Source organism: Cyprinus carpio, chromosome B3, assembly GCF_018340385.1.
Source record: "Cyprinus carpio isolate SPL01 chromosome B3, ASM1834038v1, whole genome shotgun sequence".
Classification (NCBI taxonomy): domain Eukaryota; kingdom Metazoa; phylum Chordata; class Actinopteri; order Cypriniformes; family Cyprinidae; genus Cyprinus; species Cyprinus carpio.
Window position 1 is genome coordinate 42,449,512 of NC_056599.1, and position 27,742 is coordinate 42,477,253.

At 38.3% G+C, this 27,742-nt stretch overlaps 1 protein-coding gene across 1 annotated transcript; it reads left to right on the top strand.

The window, feature by feature from the left end:
- Nucleotides 1-736: 736 nt before the first annotated feature.
- LOC122136850 lies at nucleotides 737-22,189 on the top strand. Its single transcript, XM_042721435.1, has 7 exons — nucleotides 737-752; nucleotides 2,398-2,430; nucleotides 11,476-11,508; nucleotides 16,107-16,300; nucleotides 16,889-17,043; nucleotides 21,498-21,931; nucleotides 22,041-22,189. The coding sequence occupies exons 1-7, from the start codon at nucleotides 737-739 to the stop codon at nucleotides 22,187-22,189; spliced, it is 1,014 nt and encodes a 337-aa protein (XP_042577369.1).
- Nucleotides 22,190-27,742: the final 5,553 nt, after the last annotated feature.

Sequence of the window (27,742 nt, forward strand, 5' to 3'; positions counted from 1 at the left end):
GCACAGCCATAGTGTTGGGGAAGCTGGTTGTGATGTTGTGCATGACTAACCTCTCAAAGCACTTCATCATGATTGGGGTCAGTGCTATGGGAAGGTAGTCGTTTAAACAGGACACAGGTGATTTTTTTGGTACTGGTATGGTGGTTGTGGATTTGAGACATGTGGGGACGACTGCCTGGCTCAGCGAGGTGTTGAAGATATCTGTTAGGACATCTGTCAGCTGTACAGCACAGTCTCTCAGTACACGGCCAGGACCCGCAGCCTTGCGTGGGTTAATCCTAGATAGGGTCTTCCTAACATCAGCTGGAGACAGACAGAGCACCTGGTCGTTGGGAGGTATGGCCAGTTTTTGTGCAGGTGTGTCATTCTGCATTTCAAACTGTGAATAAAAGTGGTTGAGTGTATCATGAAGGGATGTGTCGTCATCACAGGCCTGTGGTGGGGACTTGTAGGCAGTGATGGTCTGAATGGCTTGCCATAGGCTCTGTGTCTCTGCTGTCATGTTTATTTAACATGCTGAATAAACATAACCACTGTACATATTTTTTCAGTGTACTAAGAAACGTTATCTGACTACTGAAATTTTAATACAAAATTAGGTGATTGTAAAATCACACCTTCAGTTACAAACCATTTTATGCTTATATTCTGTTGATTCTTCTTACATCACATCTTTTCTCATTATTTTAGAGTCTTTACAGTTGGATGCTTCGCCAGTGAACGTTCATTAAAAAACATGGCTAATAGCAAAGGTAAGACACCTTCCAATTTAAACATTCATTTATCCTGAAATAATAGTTCTGTGCAGAGGTGGACAGTACTCAAGTCTTTTTACTCAATCAAAAATCTGTAGTTTCTACTTTGGAAACATTTCATTACATACAATTTAGATAAAACTTCATTCCTTTTACTCCACTACATCTTATAAATACATGTTGTTGTTTTACCTTTAATACTTAAGATCATCAGAATTCTAGTACTTTATTACATTTCATGAGGTTGCATCAAAGTCTGTTTGACACTCTGTGGCCATTTTTGCAACATCTCTGGGCAGTTACATCATACTGGCAAGACGTGAATGGGGAAGACTGCTATTTCTACCATCACCAGCTAAAATCCCATTTAAACTACATTTTTATGAACAGCATTTAAAACTGACATTGACTGTACCTTGATGTTTGTTTCTGAAGCTTAGATTGAGCTTAAAATCACTCTTTTCAAGGTCGCTTCAGTTACTGCCCATGCGCACAGGCTGACAAGCACCTCACGAGAACCTCGTCCCAAAGAACCGTCAGTCTTCATCGATTAAAGATTGGTGGTTTTTACTGGAAAGTGGGACTAGCTTTGCTGGAGCGGCCATATTGAACGTTTGCATTCCCTCGACCACTAATTGTGATGACAGTGGCACACCAAAGTTAATATTTATTTACTTTGGTTAGATTTAAAGGGGTTGGGTTGAGACTCCCCTCATTTCGATTAGTCAAAAAAAAAAAAAATTGTTGCTTTAAAATCTCAGTTGGCGATCCCCAATGTGCCAACTAAACAAGATTTTAGTCTGTTACCAACCTAATCACAGAATTTTGCAGTTTATTATAAATAATTTATCCCTGCAGGTCATTATATAAAAAAAATAATAAGTGCTCCCAAAATCTTAAATCAAAACCGAAAAATGCACTTTTTCTTGGTGATCCTTCTCTGATGATGTCAGTTTGATGGCTTGGGCAGAACATCCGTTATCTCCTGCCATTTCAAAGCAAACACCTGTTTTATACATCCAATTACAGAATACAGAAATAAGAAATATTGCTTCCCTGGCAAGAGATCTGACTACAGGTTCCCACTGAAAATATGGAAATATGTTTTTTTTTGAAGAACACACAGCACTACGGGGTTCATGTGCCTATACAGAATCCCCCTGAATCTTTTGCAAACTTCCCTTAAATACCCCTTGCTTCACATGAAGACATTATTTACATAAGAAGGAACCCTGGACCTGATCGGGTCACAAATCGGTATTTACATGAAAGACCCCAGGAAGGACACACCCTCAGAATCAACGGATTATCTGTTAACTCTCAAAACTGTATTATGATCTGCTCTAATGTTAAGGGGATGAGATCATTTTCACCAATCGCATCAAATGACATGAAAATATAGAATCTTTGTTTACATAAAATGTGGTCTTTTGGTGTGAAACCTTGGCACAGACCTTACAGCTGTGTTGCGTTGGGCTGATAAACACATATAAGAAGACAGTGCTGCAGTGCATGCTGCTCATTCAGAAACACTGATGGTCTCTTTTTTGGTAGTTATGTTAGCACATGCATATGTGCTATTTGTAGCATAGCTGTTCATTTCACTGTTGATGCCACTCTGTATTTTCTCTTTTTATTGCAGAATCCTGTGGAGAGCTGGTAACGGCTGAGTTAGGTATGTTTATTCTGAAACAAAGCAAACACAATCACAAAAGCCATCGGTAACACTTTATAAATCATAGTGTTTAGCTAATCATTACTTTATAAGTACTAAGACTGATGCAGGGGAGCGTGGGGCACAAATTTACGTGAGGTTAGTATTAACATGCGTAATTTAAATATTTCCACACATACTAGCATAACCAAAATTAAAAAATCTGAAACTGCATTACAATGTGCCCCGCTTTTATTAAACTATGTTATTCTATGACATTAGTGATATACAGTAGGTTGACAACCAAAATGGGTACTACCGCCACGGCGTTAACTGCAAGTCAGTCGCGTGTTAAAATCATTTGCGAAACTACCACCAGGTGGCGCAAAGGGACGGATTGTGAACTGAATGTAATAGTAAAATGAAAGGAAGACGTAAAACAACAATAACATTATAATATACATTATAACATCCGTAAAAGCCATTAAAAAATAGGATAGTCAAAGGCTCTTATGCATGCTTTTGTTATTAAACAATCATAAAATATATAGGCATGCATATATATATATATATATATATATATATATATACGGATTAAAAGCTAAATGTTTTCATTTCGGTTCATTCTTGGTTAAGAAAATAATAATAATCTTCAGGTTCCATTTACAAATAATTCTTATTAACTCTGTTATTATTCTTGATTTTTCAAACTGCTAACACTTTTTTTGAATTATGCCTTTACTGTGTGACCAATAATTGTGAATTGTGACTTTGATCGCGCTGGTGCCTCACGCGCACATATTCATTGGAAACAGCAGTCGTTCACCGAGCCATGCGGCGCGAGCATCGGTCCACTTTGGCATATTTTTGCTCATTATGATTTCGTCGATACTGAAACACGTGTGAAATCCAAAGCCTATTTTACATCATGAATAAGAGTTTAGCTTCAAATGGGCAACATGTTTGGATTTGTCCCGAATGAGAGAGATAAGCCCAACCTTACTGTATGTATCGCTTTAATTATTAGGGCCCGAGCACCGATGGTGTGAGGACCCTCTTGTATCTGCTTCGTTTATTATTCTTCGTCTTCTTCTTCTTCTCCAAAATGAATCGCATTTTTGAAGGCCTAAACATGCTCGAAAAGTCCTGAAACTTTGCACACGCGTCAGACCTGGTAAAAATTTACGTCTGATATAGGTTTCAGTTATAGTCATAGTGCCACCTACTGGCAACAGGAAGTGACATATTTTACACTGTAACAAACTACCCCGAGAAATTTTATGACATAAATTTTTTTTTTTCAGTCACTCTATTCTAAAGCCTGTGTGATGTTAAATTGTGAAGATCTTGAGTTTTCGTTAAAGGGCGTGTCCATGGCACCGTCACAAAGTTTGATGTCTCGCCATGGGAATAAAAGTTATTGTAACTCAGGCATAAAATGTCCGATCTTGCCCAAACTTCACATGTTTGATAAGAGTCCTGTCCTGAACACATCTGAAGGCCAATATTCCATTCACATGGTGTGGCAAAATGCCTCGATAGCGCCACCTATACATTTTTTAAGAATGACGGAGGTGTGTGACTTGTAACTCAGTTTTTCGTCACGCCTTTGGTTAAAGGGCGTCATGGGCGGCCGTCAACAAAGTTCGATGTCTCACCATTGGAATAAAAAGTTATTGTAACTCAGGCATAAACGGTTGTCCGATCTTCTGGACATTTGGCAAAATGCCCTCGATACAGTGCGCCTCGAGGTACGTTTCACGTACAAAATCGGTACACACATGTAACACACCAATACCTACAAAAAAGTCTCTTGGTACAAAATTCGAATCCCAACAGGAAGTCAGTTATTTTGAATTTTCTCTGCAAAATTTGTGTCGTTTTTGCTATTTTCAGGGGTTGTACTTTAACGAACTCCTCCTAGAGATTTATTCAGATCAACACCAAACTTTGTCAGTGTAATCTAAAGGCCTTTGCGATGTTAAATTGCAAAGATCTTGAGGTTTCGTTTAAGGGCGTGTCTGTGGCGGCCTTACAAATTTTTATGTTTCGCCATGAGAAAGGAAGTTGCTATAACTCAAACATACAATGTCCAATCTGCCCCAAACTTCACATGTTTGAGAAGACTCCTGACCTGAATATATCTACATGCCAATATTCAGATATTGCTATAGCGCCACCTGCTGGCAACAGGAAGTGACATGTTTTACGCTGTAACAAACTACTCCTAGAAATTTTATGACATTTTATAATTTTTTTGGTCAGTCAAATCTAAAGACCTTTGCGATGTTAAATTGTGAACATCTTGAGGTTTCATTAAAGGGTGTGGCCATGGCGCCGTGACAAAGTTTGATGTCTCGCCATGGGAATAGAAGTTGTTGTAACTCAGGCATAAGATGTCCGATCTTCCCCAAACTTCACATGTTCGAAAAGAGTCTTGGCCTGAACACATCTGAAGGTCATTATTCCACTATAATCATAGCGCCACCTGGGGACAACAGGAAATGGCTTGTTTTGCACTAACTTAAACATGCAATGTCCAATCTGCACCAAACTTCAAATATTTGGAAAGAATCATGGCCTGAAGATATCTAAAGGCCAATATTCAGTTATAATCATAGCGCCACCTGTTGGCAATATAGGACACCTCATGCTTTATACTAACTCAAACATTCCATGTTCAATCTGCACTAAATTTCATATGCTTGATAAAAGTGCTGGACTGAAGAAATGTACATGCCAAAATCCAGTTATAGTCATAGCACCACCAGCTGGCAGCAGGAAGATTGGCACATATAAATGACTTTGACATATTTCTCTTATATTTACCACATTAAACACATATATCTCACCGTTCTCTGTTTTACAAAAGCCACCCGCTGGCGGTGAGCCCGGGTGCGAGGGCCCGTTCATCGCTGCTTGCAGCTTTAATTTTTAATTATTATTTTTGTTTTGTTTATAAGCCTATATTATTATATACTGCAATTATATTTATCCATTAGAATTATATATTTGTAATACTTGTTCTGTTCTGATGAATTTGTTGAATTTAAAGGATTTGTTGTAAAGTGAAGGGAACTAAAAATATCCTGTTGGTACATTATTAGGTCTGCCGTTATTATTTCTGAATGTAATAAAATGCAGCTCTCACAAATTTAATTATTTTTTTAGCGTGTTAAAAAAAATGCAGCAAACGAAAATAGGCGATTAATCGGTTAAAATGTGTTATTGTGGGTTAACAAATTTACATTATATACTTAGGAACAGAGTATGGGCCTAATCTAAACTATGTTGTTAACTATTTACAAGTTTCGTGTAGCAATAATTTTATCCAGCTTTATTTTTCCATTGCATCCGAAAATGACTTTGTGCATCCACATTCACTCCGCGCGCTCAAGCTGCCTCCCGCGATGCTCAGCTGTGGACGGTTTCAAAATGTTTGATATAAAGGTTGCTGTCACATTTTATACAGGAATTGTTCATAAAAATAAAAAAAAAGTCAAAATATATTGTTAGTTTTATGCTAACATGCAATCAAGGTCTTCGGATACTATACAAGATACAAGTTCATTTAGGCTAACATGCACTGTGACATTTTACTGTTTCAACTTATAAACTCCTTGAGATTTTAAAGTCAGTTTAATAGTAATGAAAGTCAAGTTGAATATGGTATTTAGAAAAAAAAAGGTTTTAATTGCTTAAATTATTTCTATGAATTAATAATGTTATCATGACTTTTTCATATCATTTTTTACGAGCTGTATTCATTTTCCATTTCGGAAACCAAGCACACACTTTTTTTCTTTTTAAAATCTATTTATCGCTCGCATAGCTCTGACAAGGTATCATTTTTTTTTTTTTTTTTTTTTTTTTTTTTGAGGAACGTGCCACTGTCAGGGGAGTCACATCATCATTAGAGTTGCAAATTAACTTCAGAAATGGAAAATAAGGGCTAATAGAGGTTCTTTCTTTTATTCTTTATTTATAATGTTTATTCTTGAAGAAAATAAGTATTTACTCTTTAAGAAAATAAGGGACGATCCAAATATTTGTAATGTATATTAATATAGGCATATGTCTGTCCATTGGATTTTAAAACAACAACTGAAGATCTATGAAACATTTTTTAAACAATGGCACTTAAAGTTTTCAACTAAAATATTATTTCAACCATATAGCCTGTGAATAAATTGCATACTTTTCAATGAAAGAACACTGAGAGTGAAGGTTGCTTCTGGTGTTTGGATTTGTACTTCAATATAATGAGCTCAAAGTTTAAGAATAGCCAACAGTGTTTTTTTTGTTTTGTTTTTTGGTTGTTTGTTTTTTTACTCTCTATTTAACAGCATTAGCTCAATGAAATACATCTTCCTTCAGGTAGACTGATTGTTTTCCCGCCTTGCTAAATGTTGGGCTCATGATCAATGAGTTGTATTCGCTCAAACTGATTTTATAAAATCCAAACGTGGACGGTAAAGCTGGGTCAGTGAGCGCGAGTCGCGCTGTGAAGCGGGAGCAGCTGACGGAGGAGTCCGCTTGGTCTTAAAGCCTTCCTCAAACGTCTACGATTTTCTCAAAAATAATGATTAATTATCAATTGAGAATTTGTTATTATTTTGGTCTAGTGATAATAATAATATGGATTGCGGGAAAATAATGAATAAAACGAGTAGGGCTGATGTGAGTGCAGGCATGTTTCAACCCAGTAAGATGAGAACACACCGTTCCTCACAGCCCAAAAACAGACCGAGTTCAGTTCAGCTGGAGGGGGTTGGGGGTAGTTCTGTATAGCTTGTGGGGGTCGAGATAAAGGTGTGAATCTCTTGCTCTTTCATATGCACAGTCTTATGAAGGTTTCAAACTTGCAGAACAGGTTTTAAGGACAACTTTAAAGAAAGGTTTGATCACTTCAAATGTTTACTACTATATAGCGCAATAAAGTTTATTAGTTATTATAACTTAATTTCAGAGGAAGTTGCCTTAACTAAAAAAAAAAAAAAAAAACTGTTGCATTAGGGCTGGGCGATGGCCTAAAAAAAATCCCAGATTTTTTCACAAAAAATCCAATTTATGATTTAAATCGATTTTTTTTTTTGTTTGCCTCCCTACTTAAAATCAATATTCAAATTACAAATAAATTGTTCAATACAAGTTTTAATATAATTATTTATCATTTACCAGTCAAATTTATAACTTAAACAAGATGATTAAAAAAAAACAGTAATGTTATTACCTTAATGCTGGAAAGACCTTTATTTTATTTATTAATTTATTTATTTATACTAGCCCATCATGCATCTAACCATCCACTCGGCGTTAAGAGCTGTTCAGATTGAAACTGGCAGCTCCGCAGTGAGTCAGTGTCATGGACGTAGGACAGAGGAAGTGTAAACATATTTTCTAGTCTATATTTTCATCTCATTATGCCGCTGGTTTAGGTTATGTATTTATTTTTATTTCTTAAATAAATGATTTGTTAATATAGCAGACACTGTCTAACCGTGTCTACACCGGACGGTCTTGTTCATATATGGGGCGAAACATCACTCGGCAGCAGAGTATGTGAGAGTGGAGCAACAATTTCCCTCCGCGCTCCGAGCATTTAATAATCACTCCGCTCCACGCTCACTGATACCAGAAACACTGCTCCGCACTCGCTCCGTGGCTAAAGTTGAAATGTTATGTTCATAACGTAGCCTATAAAAATAAAATAAAAAATAAATAAAAAAAATTAAATAACAGGAGAGTTTCAAAGTGGCTTAGGCTATATTGTGTGCAAACTTTTTGTCCTACCAAACGCCAAACTAATATTGTCAGCATTAAAAGGTATAATTGCTGCTTTCTGCTGTGCAAATTTTGTTTGTGATGAAAATAACAGTACATTTTCGTCAGTTATTTAATCTACAGAACGATGCATTTCTTACAGATTTCAAAATCAGATACAGATGAAGTACTGTAAGATTACATTTGTTTGAATGCATTATTGCGACAGCGATTACGTCTGAATGTGCTGTATCTGTTTAAATCATGCTTTAACCCGAAAATATTCAGTAAAAGGAAGACAAACTCCTTGAGAACTAGCCTGTATTATTGCCGTCATTATAATCTTCTGATCGGAGAGATTATGTGTATCAAGCTATAGCTAAATATGTTTATCATGTGAATTCTTGCTAAATATGCAGTTATATTATGGGCTGTTGGCATGACTTGTACTCGTGATGGAGCGGTGCTGGAGCAAGTGAAAACCTCGACGCTCCGACCTTTAAAGAATCCTCTCCTCGCTCCAGTCAGAATCACTCCGCTCCGCTCATACTCTGCTCGGCAGCGTGTCTCAAACGCGCGGGGGAGGGTTGAGCCCAGTCAGAACTACGAGCCCTGAGTGGAGCGTCGGCCGTTTTATTTTGTTGTGTTCATACAATATTTTTTAGTGTGAAATATAATTTTTCACAGAATGTAGCCTATTCATGAACAACATATTGAAGTTTTTCTAAATCCCAAACAGAGTCCAGACATCAGTAAAGTATCCGTTTATGAACATGTTTTATAGACTTTTTTTTACAGACGTGACAAAAAACACAAGAGTTTTTATATATTTTGTAGACTTTATGTGATTTAAAATGCACAAACCAGAAGCAACAATATCTGCAGAGAACGGTTGGCCATTCTCAAAACATAAAATATCAATTTATTTAAATTTTCGTTTTTGTGTTTCAGAGGAAAAATCAGTGTTAAGGCATCTCTCCATTACAGACCATTCTGAAAGAAGAATTTATGCAAACGTGTATAAAATGCTTTACAAACTTTATCAGAGATGTCTTGAGGGTATTTAATAGGTCTGCCTTCCACGTAAGATTTTTCTAGTTACTAGTCGTTTATTTGTCATTATTCAACTAATCGCAGGTTTATATTAAATTTACATCTATAAACCTGCGATAAGTTGAATAATCATTAATGAGCCTTAATATATTCCGCGCTCAAGCACATGCATTAAGTTTGCCCCAAAGCACAGGCAGAAGTAGCCCAATAATTGTGAAAAAGGAGACATTTTAATTATTTATTAATAAACAAATGTTTTCTTGTCGGCTGCAAGATGAAATTCACAGTGCTGACTCTCTCCACATGACCGCGGCTTTAGAGAGAAATGAAACTTTCACAGATTACATAATGCTTTCGTTTTGTATTGATTCGTTTAAAAGACATTTCAAGCTTTCTGTAGATATATTTCTCATGTATGTGAGGCAGCCAATTTTTCAGTTAGTTCATTATTAGGAAAAAAATCATGTGATCGAGAGGGCGCCTCCCTGTCATGCATGCGTAATAATTTTCGCACAAACACTTGAATATGAATAATAATTCACATTTTGCATATGCATTACAAAGCAAATATGCATATATATATATATATATATATATATATATATATATATATTATTTTTTTTTTTTTTTTTTTTTTTTTTTTTTTACATGCAATATCCAAAATATAAAACCCAAACAAGATTTGTAATGAAGATAAAATATGTAGATAAATAAGAATAAATGCTGCGAGCACTCAGCATCATGCGCCGAGCAAATCTTGCACGGATATTTTAAGGAATATTATACAAACCTGCATTTAAATGCAGCTACAATTTATTTATTTATTTATTTATTTTTACTTAAATTACATGAAAGCAAGTAAAGAAGACTGAAGTTGTCAATTAATGAAGCTCTTTTTTACATCGTGTGTATTTCGTTGATTATAATGAGAGAACTTGAGTTTAAACATGAGGACTTTTATTAATCAGTCCATTCTTTAGAGTTTCAATGATTTAGTTAAATTGTGCAGGTTTAATTTGTTCGTTTCTTGTTTTAATTAGGCCTAAATAATGGAAGCGAAATTATTCAGTGCCTCACGTTTTACTAAAATAAAGAAAATAATTTATAAAACACGCAAGCCTAGCTAACTATGTTACCACTTTTAATTATCCAATGCAAAGTAAACCACAATTTCTTTTGAATAATATAACACATAATTCATATTATATAAATAATACTGCACACTATTTAAATGTGTCAGATCTAAAATATGGTGTAGAGAAAATATAAGCACAGGCTCATAGGCTTGACATTTATCCTGCTTGAATTCGTTCTAAGAAATGCACATATCTTCATAAGGACTAAACTTTCATCTGTGAATATTAAATATTTTTTTCTTTCATTTTCCCCGACTGCAGTCAAATGTAACACATCAGCGAGGCAAAGCCGACATCTATTCGCGAAAATGTGCTTTGATGTGCTTGTTTGAAAACTTGTGATTAAAGCGCCACTCAGCGGTCAAAAGCTGCAAATGGACTTTGCAGACGCCGCGGCGGCGGTACGAGCGGCAGTAGAACCAACGTATTGGATGGCCACCTACTGTAATATACACTATTTACTTTGAGTTTTAATAAGAAGCCATGAGAAACAGGTGAATAAAGACTGGCAATCAATGTTTAATGTTTAGAAATGATAATTTCAAGTAATATAAAGCATCCTTTGTGTGTCCGGTGTGAGAGCTGTGTGTGGAGGGAGGGGTGTATGTCTGTGTTTTTCCTGAATGTCTGTTTCTTCATATTTCTGCCCACATTGTTTTGAACTAGGCTATACTGTATAGCTGTGTATTGCGATCAGGGCCATCTCAAGCAAGGTTGCAAAGTGTTCGTTTTCAAACTCCAAAATTATATTATTTTTTTAATTTTTAAAAACGCCATTATTTTATTTTAAAAGTTAATAATTTTACTTTTCACTTTGTACTTTGTATAAGACAAGTGTGAAATTAATGTAGATAAGAAATGATACTCTGAACCCCTCGTGGATTTACACAGACTGAGAACATCGAAGTGTTAGGTTGTGCCCCACGCTCTGCTACTCTGAAAAAAATAATTTTGTTACTTGTCCAATTTACTTAATTTAAACAAGATATTTCAACACAATTTTTAAAAACATTTGTCATAAATTCTTTTTTTTTTTTTGTTCACCCATGTAACTTGGATAACAAAAAACTCAATTTCACTGTTGATGCCACTGTATTTTCTCTTTTTATTGCAGAAACCTCTGGAGAGCTGGTAACGGCTGAGTTAGGTACGTTTATTCTGAAACAAAGCAAACACAATCACAAAAGTCATCGGTAACACTTAATAAATCATAATGTTTAGCTAATCATTACCTAATATCAAGAGCGTAAATTTAATCTAACAGTAGGGGGGACAATAAACATAAAATTTAAATAAATTAAATATACACATTTATTTAATAATGTGTTTATAGCATGTGTACATGGCATGGAGACCATGTTTAACTCTTTCCTCACCATTGACGAGTTATCTCATCTTTTAGAAGACAACGCTTCCCTGCCAAACTCAATCTTTTATGGCTTTTTGTGTTTTCACTGTTGTACTCTCAGGGGCACTATTACACATCAACTGAATGAGTACAAAACCTCCTGAACTAAAACAAATGTGAACAGGACAGAGTAACGAGCGATATATATATATATATATATATATATATATATATATATATATATATATATATATATATATATATATATATATGTATATTAGTGCTGGGCAACGATAAAAAAAATTCATCGCGATTAATCACATTATTGTCTGTGATTAATCACAATTAATCGCATTGCTATGCACAAAACTAATAATGCATTCAAAAGTAGTGTATTGTGCACTTTATTTCATTTAAAGGTTGGCCTACTGCTATATGAACAAAAGTGTAATAACATTTGGTTTGCAAACACTTTAAACAAATAAAGTGCTTTTTACAGCAGTGTTCCTTTTACATAGTAGCAGTTAAAATATTTATTGTAGCCTAAATCTCAACTTATAACATTAATGTAATTAAATTAAATATAAAACAAGCTATTTGTCACTGCCAGGACATTAAAGTTTTTATAGAAAATATTTTACAGTTTGTTATAGAAAAACAAGTTATGCTCAGAGTCCAGAGCCTCGAACATTATAACAGACACCTTCCTATTAGTTAAAAAGTTAACTAAAAAGTTGATTTTTTTTCACCTTTTTGCCTTAAAATTGTGCATTTTTATGAAACTCGCCTATATTCAAGTGTTAATAAAAAAAAGAAGCTAGAATAAAAAATAGAGGCTCTGATCTTCTTTAATATACTGGAGGCCATCAAATTTTTGTGAAAATCATAAAAATTGCTGGCAGTGGCTGGCAACTTTTTTCAAAAATGCTGGTGGGGAAAGACTTAAATATGAGGCTGGCTCATAGGTTCACCATGTGGTCATATTATAAAAATGAAATTATTTTGCGTCCTCCACATAGTATTTTAGGTTTTGTCTGGGACTGAGGATGTCTCTTACCGTAATTCCTCAATTAAAAACCGGGGCCTTTATTTACCTGAACTGCAGAAGGTAACAGGCTTTTATTTGAAGCAGGCTTTTATTAGAGGCAGGCCTTTATTTCTAATTCCATCTGTTTGATAAATAATTATTTTAAATAAACAGTTTAAATTAAAAGCGATAGCGTTCCAGTGGACAGAGATCATTAATTTTTAAAGAAATATTTGCAAAAAATATCACCATATACAACAACAGCCAGAAGGGCGACAAAGCAATTTGGGTCAGAATTACGGTAATCAAACACCACCATTGTGTCAGTTTGAACCCTGTAAATGTACAGAGTGTTTATTTCAAATACAGGTAACGTTACTACAGTATTGCTGGTAGATCACAATAAGAGCATACGGTAGCTTTGTAAAACACATTGCTGGTTTGCAGCACACCAGTTAACCAGCATGAACATGACAAAAAAAAATCTCTGTTTCCTCAGAGCTACACATAAGTTACCGGTATGAAAACAACAACAACAAATCTGAAGTAACGCTACTCTGGATACCGTAACTTTGATTAAAGTCAAAAGACAAAAGTCCTGACAGCACAGTCAACTGCTGGTATCCAATAACATTCAGCTGCAAGCAAAATCCGAACAAAATTGGTTAAAAATAACATCGTCGCAACTTAACTGAATAAATGAAACGGCATAACTACCCCTCAAAAAAAATTTGTTGAAAAGTCCGTCACTGGCACTAAATGAGACCCGTGTTAAATCCAATGTTGCTACTGCCATCTATTGGCACCTGTACATTACGATGAACCAATGTTTGCACCTACTGATGAACCACATCTATTGGCACCTGTACATTATTTATATTTCATATATATATAATATATATATATATATATTATATACGGCGTTACATTATATGAAAGTCACTTAGGAGATTATCCACACAAATTTTCCCCCAGCCTTTATTTAAGACCGGCCTTTATTTGTCCGTGTTGACCACGTCCCCAGCCACTATCAGAGGCACGGCGTTTATTTGACTACCGGTTTTTATTTGAGGAATTACAGTATTTAGATATTCAACCGCAGCAAGCCCACTGATCTGCCCCTTTACATCATATTGAGCAAAAAATAAAAAATACAAAAATAAATAAGAATAATGAAAGCAAACAGGATGCGCTTTCTGCCGTCTCTGCCTGTGAACTTGAAAATCTTTAATCTAGGGCAGCCTAACAATATGCAATGAACAAAATTATAATTGCAACACTTTTGTTTTTGCCCCATTTTTCATGAGCTGAACTCAAAGATCTAAGACTTTTTCTATGTACACAAAAAGGCCTATTTCTCTCAAATATTGTTCACAAATCTGTCTAAATCTGTGTTAGTGAGCACTTCTCCTTTGCTGAGATAATCCATCCACCTCACAGGTGTGGCATATCAAGATGCTGATTAGACAGCATGGTTATTGCACCGGTGTGCCTTAGGCTGGGCACAATAAAAGGTCATTCTAAAATTTGCAGATTGCAACATGGGGGCAAAAACAAAAGTGTTGCGTTTATAATTTTGTTCAGTGTATATTCATATATATATATATATATATATATATATTATATATATATATATATATATATATAAAAAACATTACAATATTTAATCCAAAGTACAGCAAAATACAGTAATTGTTTTCTAAAAGAATACACCTTCAAAAAAAGCAATCATTTACTAAAACAAAATAACATCAAAAGCAGTAATTTTGTGAAATATTTTTGCTATTTAAAATAACTGTTTTCTAATTGAATATATTTTAAAATGTAATTTATTCCTGTGATCAAAGCTGAATTTTCAGCATCAATACTCCAGTCTTCAGTGTCACATCCTTCAGAAATCAAATCATTCTAATATGCTGATTTGCTGATTATCAATATTTAAAACAGATGAGTAAAAAATTTTTCCCAGCATTCTTTGATGAATAGAAGGATCCAAAGTTCAGCATTCATGTGAAATAAAAGGCCTTTGCATCATTGTACAGTAAATCATTCAAAAGGTTAGAGTCAGTATAATTTTTATTTTTTGGAAAATAAATTATAGAAATGAATACTTTTATTTAGCAAGGATTCTTTAAATTGATCAAAAGTGAAAAATATTTCTATTTCAGATAAACGCTGTTCTTCTGAACTTTCTATTCATCAAAGAAACCTGAAAAAATTCTACTCTGCTGTTTTTGACATTATCATAATATGTGTTTTTTCTTTCTTTTTTTGAGTAGCAAATCAGAATATCAACATGATTTCTGAAGGATCGTGTGACTGGAGTAATGATGCTAAAAAAAATCTCAATAAATTACATTTTGAAATATATTCATATATAAAATAGTCTAGTAAAAATATTTTACAATTTTACTGTTTTGCTGTTCTTTGGATCAAATAAATACAGGCTTGGTGAACAGAAGAGACTTGACTGGTAGTGGATACTGTAGGCAACTTTAATTTTTCTCTAATTTCTAGCTTTTAATTAGCTTAGAAATCTACAACTTCTGGACAATAACAAATAATAATGATTTGTTTATATACTACAAACACTTTTTTTCCACATAATAAGGCAGACTAGTTTCTGTACTGTAATAAATGCTATGTCAATTAGCACTGCATTGTTCATATAAAACAACTATCACCATACAGAGATAACTTGAAAAACCATATATTGTCACAATCGTATGTTAAATGTCTTCGTGTTTCCAAAAGTTTCTGTTTTTCTGTGAAAACAACTGTTTTCATACAGCGATAGCTGGACGCTTTTGTCCATATTAGGAATTTCCTGGTTCGAATTTCTGCGCGAGAGCGCCCTCCGGCTTCGAGTATGAATGAATCACACACACTGCACGAGAGTGTTTAGCGCTCCGTGATGTTCATCTCGCCTTCTGGGTCCAAATAAAATATCAGGTCATGCGCAGACTATCCTGTCTATTTGAGTTTAAATCTATATTTATTCACACCAGCTCTTGAAAACCTCTATGCAAACACATTTGACTGAAAAAGTGCGGGGGACGAATTTCCATGATATTAAAAGTTGGGGGGACACGTTTTGTCTCATTTCACTAAAAAAAAAAAAAAACATCCTGGGTTGTTTTCAGCCCATAGCTGGGTAAATATTGGACACAACACATCGGATTATAAATGTAATTTATGCTGGGTTGCTGTTAACCAGCCATTGATTGAAAACAAAATTTTTAGAGTGTATTGATTTAATAAAACAAGTTCAAACCAAAATAGCCTTTTATTTGTAAAGTATGCTTTTTTCATCCATAAGCTATTGAATGCCAAAGATTGTTTACCATCCCAAATGTTTGAAATATTTCAGAGATTGTCGATGACAACGCTATACTGAAAGCAGATTTCATTCAGGAGCTTCTTCCGTCTGCGGAGCGAACTGCTCTCCTTTATCACCTGACTTTCCTGAGTCTGGGAGGATTCCCAAAGCTTGAGCGTGTGATCAGAGACCAAGCTATTGAAACTCAACTGCTGTTTGGATCCTCTGAAGCCGTTCTGCTGAAGGTATGAGGCCTAATTCATCGTAACCATCAAGGTCAGCTATCAGCCCTCTGATTTAAATGTTTATTCAAAAAGAGTCTTTCCCCCTTTAACACTTGGATTATGTGGATGCTGTGACTAACTTTCAAAAGGCGCTCTCTGTCACTGTCTTTAATCATTTCTCTGCATGACTGTATGGTAGACCTAGTTAATGCCACATGCACTGTAATATGTTTTATACTGAAAGTCACATTTTCAAATGAAAATGGCAACATGATCATTTATGTCATGTGTATCATTTAAGTATGTGTAGTATTTTCCGGAAACATGGCTAATGTTACATTTTCGCTTTGCAGTATGGGGAACCGATTGCTCCCCCATGAACTGGACAATATTTGTACTCAAACTTGTCACGAGCTAGAACAGGAAGAGAAAACTAGAAAGTAAGAAATGACCACCATTAGTCATGACAGCGTCACATAACTTCAGAAGTTACTATACTGTTATGATTCGCTGATTTTTTTAACTGTATACAGTTGTGTAGTGACTGTGAATTGTCATGACTTACTAGTCTATCACATGATTAACTTGCTGATTGATGTTGTCTCGTAGTGTGTCGGCACGAGTTCCAACCTGGTCACTTCCCTCTTTCCAATATTGATAAAAGCTGTGGAGAAGAACAAACCTGTTTTGGCGGTGAGGTATCTGATGAAAGCCAAAGAGTGGATCACTGACATCATAAGACAAGTGGATGACATAGTGAAGAGGTGAAAATATTAGTAATATCTTATAGCCAACTTAATTCAAAGGGGAAACACATGGGTGATTTTTTTAAATTGCAGGTAAATTTGACGTCCAAAGTCGTCTTTTTTTGTTGTTGTTGTCTTGTTTGTACAGATGGTGATTATTTTGAGTATTCAAATAATTTGCTATTCAGGGTCATGGATCACAAGATGGTTTGGGTCATAGCAATAATATATTTTTTGTAAAAAGTGTCAATGTAAATAGGTATAGATTCTATAGAATTTACACTCACCAGCCACTTTATTAGGTGCACCTGTTCAATTGCTTAGTAACACAAATTGCTAACCAGACAACCACATGGCAGCAATTGTGTGGATGAAAATGCCTTGTTGATGTCAGAGGAGAATGGGCAGACCGGTTAGAGATGAAAGAAAGGCAGCAGTAACTCAAATAACCACTCGTTACAACCAAGGTATGCAGAATACCATCTCTGAACGCACAACACATCGAACCCCGAAACAGATGGGCTACAGCAGCAGAAGACCACACCGGGTGCCACTCCTGTCAGCTAAGAACAGGAAACAGAGGCTACAGTTCTACAGGCTCACCAAAATTGGACAATATAAGATTGGAAAATTGTTGCCTGGTCTGATGAGTCTCAATTTCTGCTGCGACATTCAGATGGTAGGGTCAGAATTTGGCGTAAAGAACATGAAAGCATGGATCCATACTGCCAATTCTCAACGGTACATTCTCCTGGCAAACTTTGGGCCCCTTAGTACCAATTGAGCATCATTTAAACGGGATGTGGTGGAAAGGGAGATTCGCATCATGGATGGCTCAGCCTACCTGAGTATTGTTGCTGACCATGTCCATCCCTTGATGACTACAGTGTGCCCATATTCTGATGGCTACTTCCAGCAGGATAATGCACCATGTCACAAAGATCAAATCATCTCAGACTGGTTTCTTGAACATCCGGGATGTGGTGGAAAGGGAGATTCGCATCATGGATGTGCAGCCGACAAATCTGCAGCAACTGTGTGATACGGGATGTGGTGGAAAGGGAGATTCGCATCATGGATGTGCAGCCGACAAATCTGCAGCAACTGTGTGATGCTATCATGTCAATATGGACCAAAATCTTTGAGGAATGTTTCCAACACCTTGTTGAATCTATGCCATGAAGATTAAAGGAAGTTCTGAAGGCAAAAGAGGGTCCAACCCAGTACTAGCAAGGTGTACCTAAAAAATGGTCAGTGAGTGTATATGTGTAAAGTTACTGTTTGAGCATGAAAAAAGAACAGAACTGGGGTCTTCTCTACATTAGTAAGCACTCTTCTTTTTGATTCATTTAGAAACTAAACACTGCTGTATTGATCAGAGATGAACAACAGTTACTGTAGAATTGTTTTAGACCCTACTCTGAAGTAGGAAGTTATTTAGATCCCCCAAACGGAGTTCCTAGAACTAAAACCATTCCTAGTTCATGTGGTGCCAACACGCCAAAAACTGTGAACTTCCTCCAATACTTCTAGGAACTATGAAAAGGTTTCCTTTCAAGGGAACTTCGAACTGCGTGCTCTAGGGGTCGCTATGGGGAACACCTCGTCATAACCCGTGAAGCATACATTGAAAAACACAGAGTTGGCCGGCGACAGCCCCTGACGTCACTACCGTCATTCTCTTCTTCGTCATCACTGACTGTTCTGTTTGAAGGGTGCATCTGAAAAAACTAGTAAGAGCAATCTTTCTCTGTCTATCATGGCGACTACTAGCAAGCATTTAGACAGTATGTGCATCCGTGTTGGCATTATTTGACACCCGATGACACACACAATGTTATATCCATTTCCTAGGAAAAAAAGTTGTCTTTGGGAAGGCAATCTGCATGCATTGTGAGCGTTTTTTCAATGAAAAAGCTCAGCTCTCGTGCATATCTCTTTCCGAGGAAAAAAAGGGCAGCCATCTGCTTCCCGCGGTTCAGGACCCACCGCTGCTGAGGCACGGAGGAGAATGAGCTCGTGGGGATCATGGCTGGCGTGAAGGAGGTGGACAGTTGGTTTCCGAGGATCAGAAACGGGCACAGAAGGCTAGTGTCGTGACTCACGCTCCTCCCCCACCTGCGGGTAGGGGTAAAAGGAATCGTGGGTCACGGGGAGTTAGGCGAGACCTAAGGGATGTGATCCAGACGAGGCCTCAGCGTTCTCGTCCGAATCAGAGCGATACTTACAACCTACCCAATACCCCTGTAACCACCATACACCCCACCTTTTTTTTATTTATTTTTTTATTTATTAACCACAATCACTCCACCTGACCGAGGTTAGGTGGGAACTTCTTGCATAACAGTCTCCTATGCTCGACCTATGATGTTTAGGTTGGTTCTATGTTCATAGTAACCAACTTACTGACAGTCCGGACTAAACGGAGTCACCCCCTTGAGCAGGACTCCAGCGCAGGAACCAGGGTGGGTCATTATGACCCATTCAGTATATACTTGTATATGTATCAAATTGCTGGTGGTTATGTGTGTACTAATCTTCTGTGAGTTTCTTTGCAGTGCTCAATTACAGTGTTTACTAAACACTTGTCAGCATTATGTCCAGCCGGTGTGATAGCCCTGCTTCATGTTTCCAGCATCAGGCAGCCAGATCACAAGTTTCTGTGGGAGCCTTCTTAATCATTAGGGCCGGCACGGCACTGCAAAGAATTTAATGGATGTCCAGCCAGGTCACCCTGAGTGGCTTCCAGGCCACTTGGTTGTTGCTGACGCATCAATGGGGAAGTGGAGGTGGCAGTTACAGAAGTCTTCTTGTATATGCTGCCTCAGGTGATGCTCCCCTCGTCAGAGGTTTGTAAATTAGAGCTTGCCTCTCCCGTGCAGTTCAGCACCTCTGCAATGCTCAGGAACCTTTAAGTACACACGCTAAGCTCTGTGTACTTTCTGAAAACCACATGGTGGTGAGTGTGCACATTGAACACTTTGCGCACTTTCTAAAATCCACGTAAGTGGTAAGTGTGCACGCAAGACTCTGTGCTCTTTCTGAAATCCTGTACGGTAAGGGTTATGCGCTCAGCTTCATTCCCTTTCTTGAGATGGTTAGACCTTGGTTCCTTTTGCTCCACTCAGCCAGTGTGTATTTATTTATACACTTCAAGCATCGCTTCCCTCAACATGAGGGGCTATTTGGGCGGTTCTCGTGGTAGTTTAGCAGTGCTCACCTTTTCCAAGAAGGGTCGCCTATGAGTGCGCTACTCTCTTTCTGAATTCAGAGTTCTCCTCTCATGTGAGATTTAGTTCTCTGTTCTTTCCCCAGAGTGCTCCAGCATTATTTCCGCAAATCGAGTTTGATGACTCTCAAACATTGTTTTGGGATGCACCTTTCCATCTATGAGCTGCTGTCCATCAGAGTGCCACAAGAGCCCCCTCCTTAGAACAGTATTTAAAATCCATGTTATGGTAAGTGTGCACGTGAAGTCTTTGCACACTTTCTGAAATTCACACTGTGGTAAGTTTGCACGCTAGTGCTCTGCATTCTTTCTAAAATCCTATATGGTGAAGGCTTCCTTTCTTAAGTTGGTAAAAGCCCTGTTCATCTTGGGCGCCACTCCACACAGGTTGTTGCTACTACGGATCTGTTGAGACAGCTCCTTCAGGAAGCTTATGCAAGAGCAAGTGGTAGCCCCTGTGTGACAGGCAAGACTTAGCATAAAATGCTAGGTTCTTTGCCGTATCCCTTTAAAGGAATCTTTCTTGATTCCAAGCCTTCAGCTCTACCCCGGGCCGGGGCCCTAACAAGTTAGTTGGGTATGCAGCCTAGGCCTTTGGCCATAAGGGGTAATGTCACGGACAGCCGTCTAACGTCCCAGGGGCAACTCCCATGGAAATGGTTGAGTTGGTACTTAGTGTTCATCATGATTCTGGCCTGCACTCCCCTCAGGATAGTGGTGTGGGTATACTGTTCCCCATAGCGACCCCTAGAGGACGCAGTTCGAAGTTCCCTTGAAAGGGAACGTCTCAGGTTACGAATGTAACCATGGTTCCCTGAGTAGGGAACGAGACACTGCTTCCTCTAGCTCCCTGCCATGCTTCGGACGCAAGCTTCAGAAGAAGAAGTGAATGACGAGTTCTCCCGGTGCCTATTTATCCATAGTCGCACCGGTAGTGACGTCAGGGGCTGTCGCCGGCCAACTTGTTGGAGTTTTTTCAATGTATGTTTCAGACATGGGTCACGACGAGGTGTTCCCCATAGCGACCCCTAGAGGACACAGTGTCTCTTTCCCTACTCAGGGAACCATGCTTACATTCGTAACCTGAGACGTTCCTTCAGAGTGAAAGTGCCTATTGAACTGTTGTATAGAATTACATTTGTCCTCAGTAAGAAAATTGTTCAGTGTCTTGTCTTGTGCAAATGAAAATCCAGACCACATCGCTGTATTCAGTTATTTATTTGAAATGCACTGTATTATTCAGGTATGATCAACACAACCAAAGTGTGAAAACATGCACCAGTGACGTGTATCAAGAACAAGCAGAGACCGAAGAAAAAAAAGAGAAAAATTCTGATGAGATGAAGGGTCTGAAGGATGCTCTGGCCGAGCACAAAGAGGATCTGGAAATAGTAGTCAACAAAACAGAGATGAATGAGAAACAAATTCAAAAAAACACTGAGGAGCTAAACAGCTTCATCAGAAGATTTCAGGAAGATTATAGCCACTGGACTAAGAAGTTCCTTGCCTTTTTTAGAGGCTATCCAGATGGTATGAAGGAGCCTACTGCCATCGCTCTGGATAGAGAACTGAAACATCTCGACTCTGAGAAGAGCCGTCTGAAAAATGAAGAGTGGAACATCAAAACCGAGCAGCTTGATCTTCAGCTGAAGCTGGCCAACTGTAAAATACGGATGGGTGAGAGTCTCTCTATGATTTTATTGTTACAAACATACAGTAAATTCATCTGCATGCATGATATGCTTTTGACATGTTCTTCACAATGATCTCTGATTAATCATTCCAGGTGAGATTCCTGACCCTGACAACCTGACGGAAGTCCAGCTGTGTCTTTCTCAAATCCAGCAAATTCTGGTTGATCTGAAAAAGTTTTGGGAGAAGGTGAACGTTTACAAAGTGAACGTGCAAGGATGCTCAAACTCTTTTTCCAAATAAAATAACATTTTTTTATAATTAAACAACAATGTAGGACTTTTTTGAAGTTGGGGCAGAAAAGTGTTGGGAGTTTTTAGACATACCCTGTCTTGAACCGTTGTACACAGAGTATGCATGTGCATCGCAGAGCTAGATAGGGACGAGCCAAAAAGTGTATCATTTTAAAAAATAAATTAATTAATTAAGAACATGACAGATTTAGAAGTGATGAATAGTTTTCACTTTAGGGGATGCAGAAAGTGTTATAAATGACTTGTGTACATATACAAATAATTTGTAACAGGTAAGAAAGGTCTACAATTGATATGTAACACATTTACAAGTGATGAATATTTTACACTTTAGATTAGGGGATGCCAGAAAGCTTTGTAAATGATTTATTCATGCGTTTACACATCATCTATAAACAGGTGTTGAACACTTTGTAGTGTGTACTAAGTACTGACTGGTGAGGGTATAGACAGCTGTCTTCTCTGACACACATGGAGTCTTTTAACTCTGTGCACCTGATGTGAGCTTCAGTGGAAGTACAAAAGCGGTTGAGAGCTTCACTTCATCACTAGATCCCAACACTCCACACAGAACACACAGTCTGTGCTGATTAGTGAAAGGATTTAACACAAGCCACTGGAATCACCTGACTAAGGCATTTATAAATGTTTATCCACTTCAAACCAAATGAATTACTCCTCTTAAAAATAGTGCTTTAGCAAACTGCATGTTTGTGCTTTTGAACACAGACCAGCTAACAAATTTGCCAATAAAATCATATACTGATCATTTACTAATGGTTTATTCATCATTTGTTCATGATTAACAATTGTTTATTGAGATAATTATACAAAACAATTTTGACAGAAATACTTCAATGATTTATAAGTGATAAATATTGTATCAACTAATAACTTATAAACCATCTAATGATCAGTTTGATTTATTTCATGATATGAACTTTTTTTAAGATAACTTACAACACATTTGTAAATCGTTAGCATACCACTCATTAATCATTTATGAACATATAATCATGTTTTGTAAATGATTCGTTATCATTAACCAATAACTTATAAGTGACTTATAACTGAATTTAATAAAACATTACTAAAATGTTAAACTTATCACTTATTGATCATTTATGAATGTATAGTCATGTTTTGTAAAATGATTAGTTCGTCATTAACTAATAATTTATGAATGACTTATAACAGAACGTTATTATACAGTGTTACCGGAGGATGTTTTCTTTTCGTCTTTGATATACCACTATCTGCTTTTTTAATTTGAAAAACATTAATCATTTATATCTAGCCAAGTTTCGTATGTACGTTGCAAGACCAGAAATAACACTCGTGTCGCTGAAGCTCACCGGCGCCCATTTACCCAAAACATCAAAACCCTCAACATTTCTGTAAAAATGTTAAGAAAAAATGAAGATTAGAGAAATATTTTTTATTTGTAATATAGAAGTAGATTCTGAGAGTGAGACGAGTGAGAGCGATTCTGATGATGAGCTCCCACCCCAATCTCCCAGGGCCTTGAAAAAGGTGATGATGATGTTTCTCTCTGCCACAACTGGTACCCAGGGAGGACACGTCCAATTTAGCACCAGCAAGTAAGCTCTACACTGGACAGCTACCAGCAACTTTACCCCCTTCCTGGACCAGGTATCACCTTTGACAGCTCTAAGTCTGGAATGCAAGGAGATCCTTGCATTGCATGAGATCCCTCCTGCATCTGCCACTGATGTCCAGTGCTTCAAATGTTTTTTTACAGAGCAGCTTGTCGGGAAAATAGTGAAGGAAACAAACAGGTATGCCCCAGAACTCCAGGAGAAGATAGCACCAGGAGTGTTGTGAAAGATGGCGAGGTGGGTGCCAACTACCATCAAAGAAATGTACTTGTTCCTGGTGGCAGTTCTTCTGATGGGGAGACATCAGAAAACCATCTCTCTCTGGCATTACTGGAGCACCGACCCGTTACTGCAGACCCCCTTTCTTTGGAACACATGTTTTCACAGGACAGCTTCCTCCTGCTCGTCCATTGTCTGCATTTCACCAACGGTGCAAGAGTTAGTCACCATGATCCACTGCACAAAATAAGACACATATTTGCTGCCATTGCCTTTTGTTGTGTTTTGTCCCATATAAAGATGTGTGGATGAATCATGGTGAAATGAAAAGGCAGGGATGGCCCTCCGTCAGTACAATCCCGCTACAAAAAGAAGCCGATTTGGAGTGAAGTTTTTTGTCTTGTGTGATGTGTTGGCCGGATATGTGCATATATACCGGATCCACTACCGACATCTGCCACTATAAGGGGTTAGGAATATCTGGTTTGGTTTTAATGACCCTACTTTGCACTAGTAGTCCCCATCTCTAAAGAAGCCAAAAATCTTGACCCTGCGGATTCTGCTAATTATAGGCCTATCTCTAATGCCTTTTCTTTCTAAGATTCTCGAAAAAGTCGTTCAACTTCAATTAAAATCTTTTCTGTTAAAAAAAAACTCCATTCTAAGAAAAAACATTTTCAGTCAGAATTCAGAACTTTTAATAGTACTGAGTCGGCTTTATTAAAGGTGTTAATTGATATCTATATGGTAACGTGACCAGGGTGATGGTTCCTGTATTGTATGGGTGCTGTTTGATCTTACTGCTGCATTTGTCATGATGAGATCATAATCTTCTTATTGCCCGACTCGAGTCCTATGTGGGCTTGACGGGAACCATTTTAAGTTGGTTGTAGTTCCTATTTAAAGGGAACCGGAGGCTCTCAGTTTGACTAGGCACCCATGTCACCAGCTGCTAACCTCCCATGGGGGTTCCCACATGGGATCAATACTTGCACCAACACTTTTCTCTCTGTACATGCTCCTTTGAGCTCTATTTTCAGGAAGCATGGTGTTTCGTTTCACTTCTAGGCTGATGATACCCAGATTTATGTGCCACTTAAATGCTCCTGATAGTAAACACCTTTGACACTTTGTTGATTTGTATGAAGCATATCAAAATCTGGATGTCATGAAATTTTCTCAACCTCAATGAAAAGAAAACTGAAATTATACTTTTATGTCCCCCTAGTGGCATTCCCTTAAAATACCTCGCAGTAATAACTTTGTTATGCATCCAATCCAAATGCGTCTGAATGTCTGACAGCTTGCGTCCAAAAGCATGGCAGGGAGCTAGAGGACGCAGTGTCTCGTTCCCCACTCAGGGAACCATGGTTACACTTTCAAGGGAATACTAGCATGTGAACTTACCACAGTGCAGATTTTCAGAAAGTGCGCAAAGACTTCACGTGCACACTTACCATAGAATGGATTTTCAAATACTGTTCTAAGGGGGGGCTCTCATGGCACTCTGATAGAGCAGCTCATAGATGGAAATGGTGCATCTCAAAACAGTATATCTGTGAGTCATCAACTCGATCTGTGGAAATAATGCTGGAGCGCTCTGGGGAAAAAACAGAGAAACTCAGTCATAATATGAGAGGAGAACTCCGAATTCAGAAAGAGAGTAGCTCACTCATAGGCGACCCTTCTTGGGAAAAAAGGGAAGCACTGCTAAACTACCACGAGAATCGCCCAAATAGCCCCTCATGTTGAGGGAAGTGATCCTTGTAGTGTATAAACAAATACACACTGGCTGAATGGAGCCCAAGGAACCAAGGTCTAATCATCTCAAGAAAGGGAACGAGGCAGCGCGCGTAACCCTTACCGTACAGGATTTCAGAAAGTGCGCAGAGTCTTCCGTGCACACTTACCACTTACGTGGATTTTAGAAAGTGCACAAAGTGCTCAACGTGCACACTCACCACCATGTGGTTTTCAGAAAGTACACAGAGCTTAGAGTGTGTACCTAAAGGTTGCTGAAGCATCGCAGAGGCGCTGAACAGCACAGGAGAGGCAAGCTCAAATTTTAAAAACCTCTGACGAGAGGAGCATCACCTGAGGCAAGCATATACAAGAAGACTTCTGGAAACGCCACCTCCACTTCCCGCTGGATTGCGACAGCACAACTAAGCGGCCAGGAGACCCCTCAGGGTGTCCTGGGCCGGACATCCATGGAATTCCCCGCAGTGCTGTGCCAGGCCTGATGATCAAGGAGGCTCACCGCAGAAAACCTGTGATCTCAGCCGCCTAATACTGGAACATGAAGCCGGATGGCTGGTGCTGACGAGTGTTTAGTAAACACTGTATCTGAGCACTGCAAAGGGAAACTCACAGAGTTCATTAGTAGACCCATAACCAGCAGCAATTTAATACACATAAGTATATACAGAAAGGGTTACATAAATTCTCATCCACCCTCCTGCGCTGGAGTGCCCAGCGCTCAAGGGGCGCCTCTCTTTTAGTCAGACCGGACCATCAGTAAGGTGGTTGCTATGAACATAGAACCAGCCAAAAACATTATAGAGTCCAGCATAGGAGACTGTTATGTGAGAGGATTCCACCTAACCTCGATCAGGAGGGAGAGCTGGTGGTTACAGGGGAATTAGGAAGGGGAGGATAAAAGCAGAAGTTAAAAATCCGCTAAAGGGAACGAGTAGATACCTAGGTATCGCTCTGATTCGGACGAGAATGCTGCCTTGTCTGGATCACATCCCTTAGGTTCTGCTTACCTCCTCGTGACCCACGATTCCTCTTACCCCTTGACACTAGCCTTATGACACTAGCCTTCGCAAACACTAGCCTTCTGTGCCGGTCTTTGCATCCTCCGATCGAGACAGGCCAGAACCCCTATGTTGTTTGTGCTCAGACCTGGACCTGTCGTGGAACGGAGGATCTGAAAGCACCGGAGTGCGCCTTCGTCTCCCCCAACTTCTCGATCACCGTCTCAACGGAAATACCGAAAAGTTTAGAAGGCGAAATCTGAGCATCGAGAAGAAAGCCCTTTTTTTTTCTTCCCGATGTCTGCCAGGTTCATCCACAGATGTCTCTCCACTACCACCATGGCCACCATAGTCTTGCCCATGGTGGAGGTGGCCTGCTTGGTAGCCTGGAGAAGGATCTGTGGTGCGGTGCAGCTCGACTTACCTGATCAGGGAAAAAGGCCCTCACCTCTATCCAGGTCTTTTAGCAGATCAGTCTGATATGCTTGAAGCATCACCATCGTGTGTAATAAAGCCACAGCCTGACCTGCTGCCACGTATGCCTTGCCATTTAAGCCAGATGTGTTTCTTGAAGGGGCTTAGATGGCAAGGAGGGAGATTAAGAGAGGATGTCTCCCCCCCAGAAAGAAAGCTCTTTCTACAGGGGGCATCCTCTCATAGCCATTTTCTCGCATCGCCTCGATGTCGGCAAAACTCTTATGCACGAAAAAGAATGGTATGGATGCGAGAAAAAAAAAGCCTCTCTTCATTTCTTTTCGATCTCTGTATGGAGATCAGGCAGAAATGGACAGGCTCACCTGAGCTGGAAGGGTATGGTCAGAAAGATAACGCTCATCGAGGCAGCCTCACGGCGTCACCTTGTTAGCGCACTTCCATGGCAAGCCCAACTTTGCCGTGGCACGATCCATAACCTCCAACAGCTCTACATATGCAGGGGCAGGAGGA

Bases quoted from the DNA above. Each gene is read 5' to 3' on its own strand.
- LOC122136850 (XM_042721435.1), top strand. The intron at 17,044-21,497 runs GTGAAAATATTA...TGTATTATTCAG, and splicing joins GTGGATGACATAGTGAAGAG to GTATGATCAACACAACCAAA. The intron at 21,932-22,040 runs GTGAGAGTCTCT...TAATCATTCCAG, and splicing joins CAACTGTAAAATACGGATGG to GTGAGATTCCTGACCCTGAC.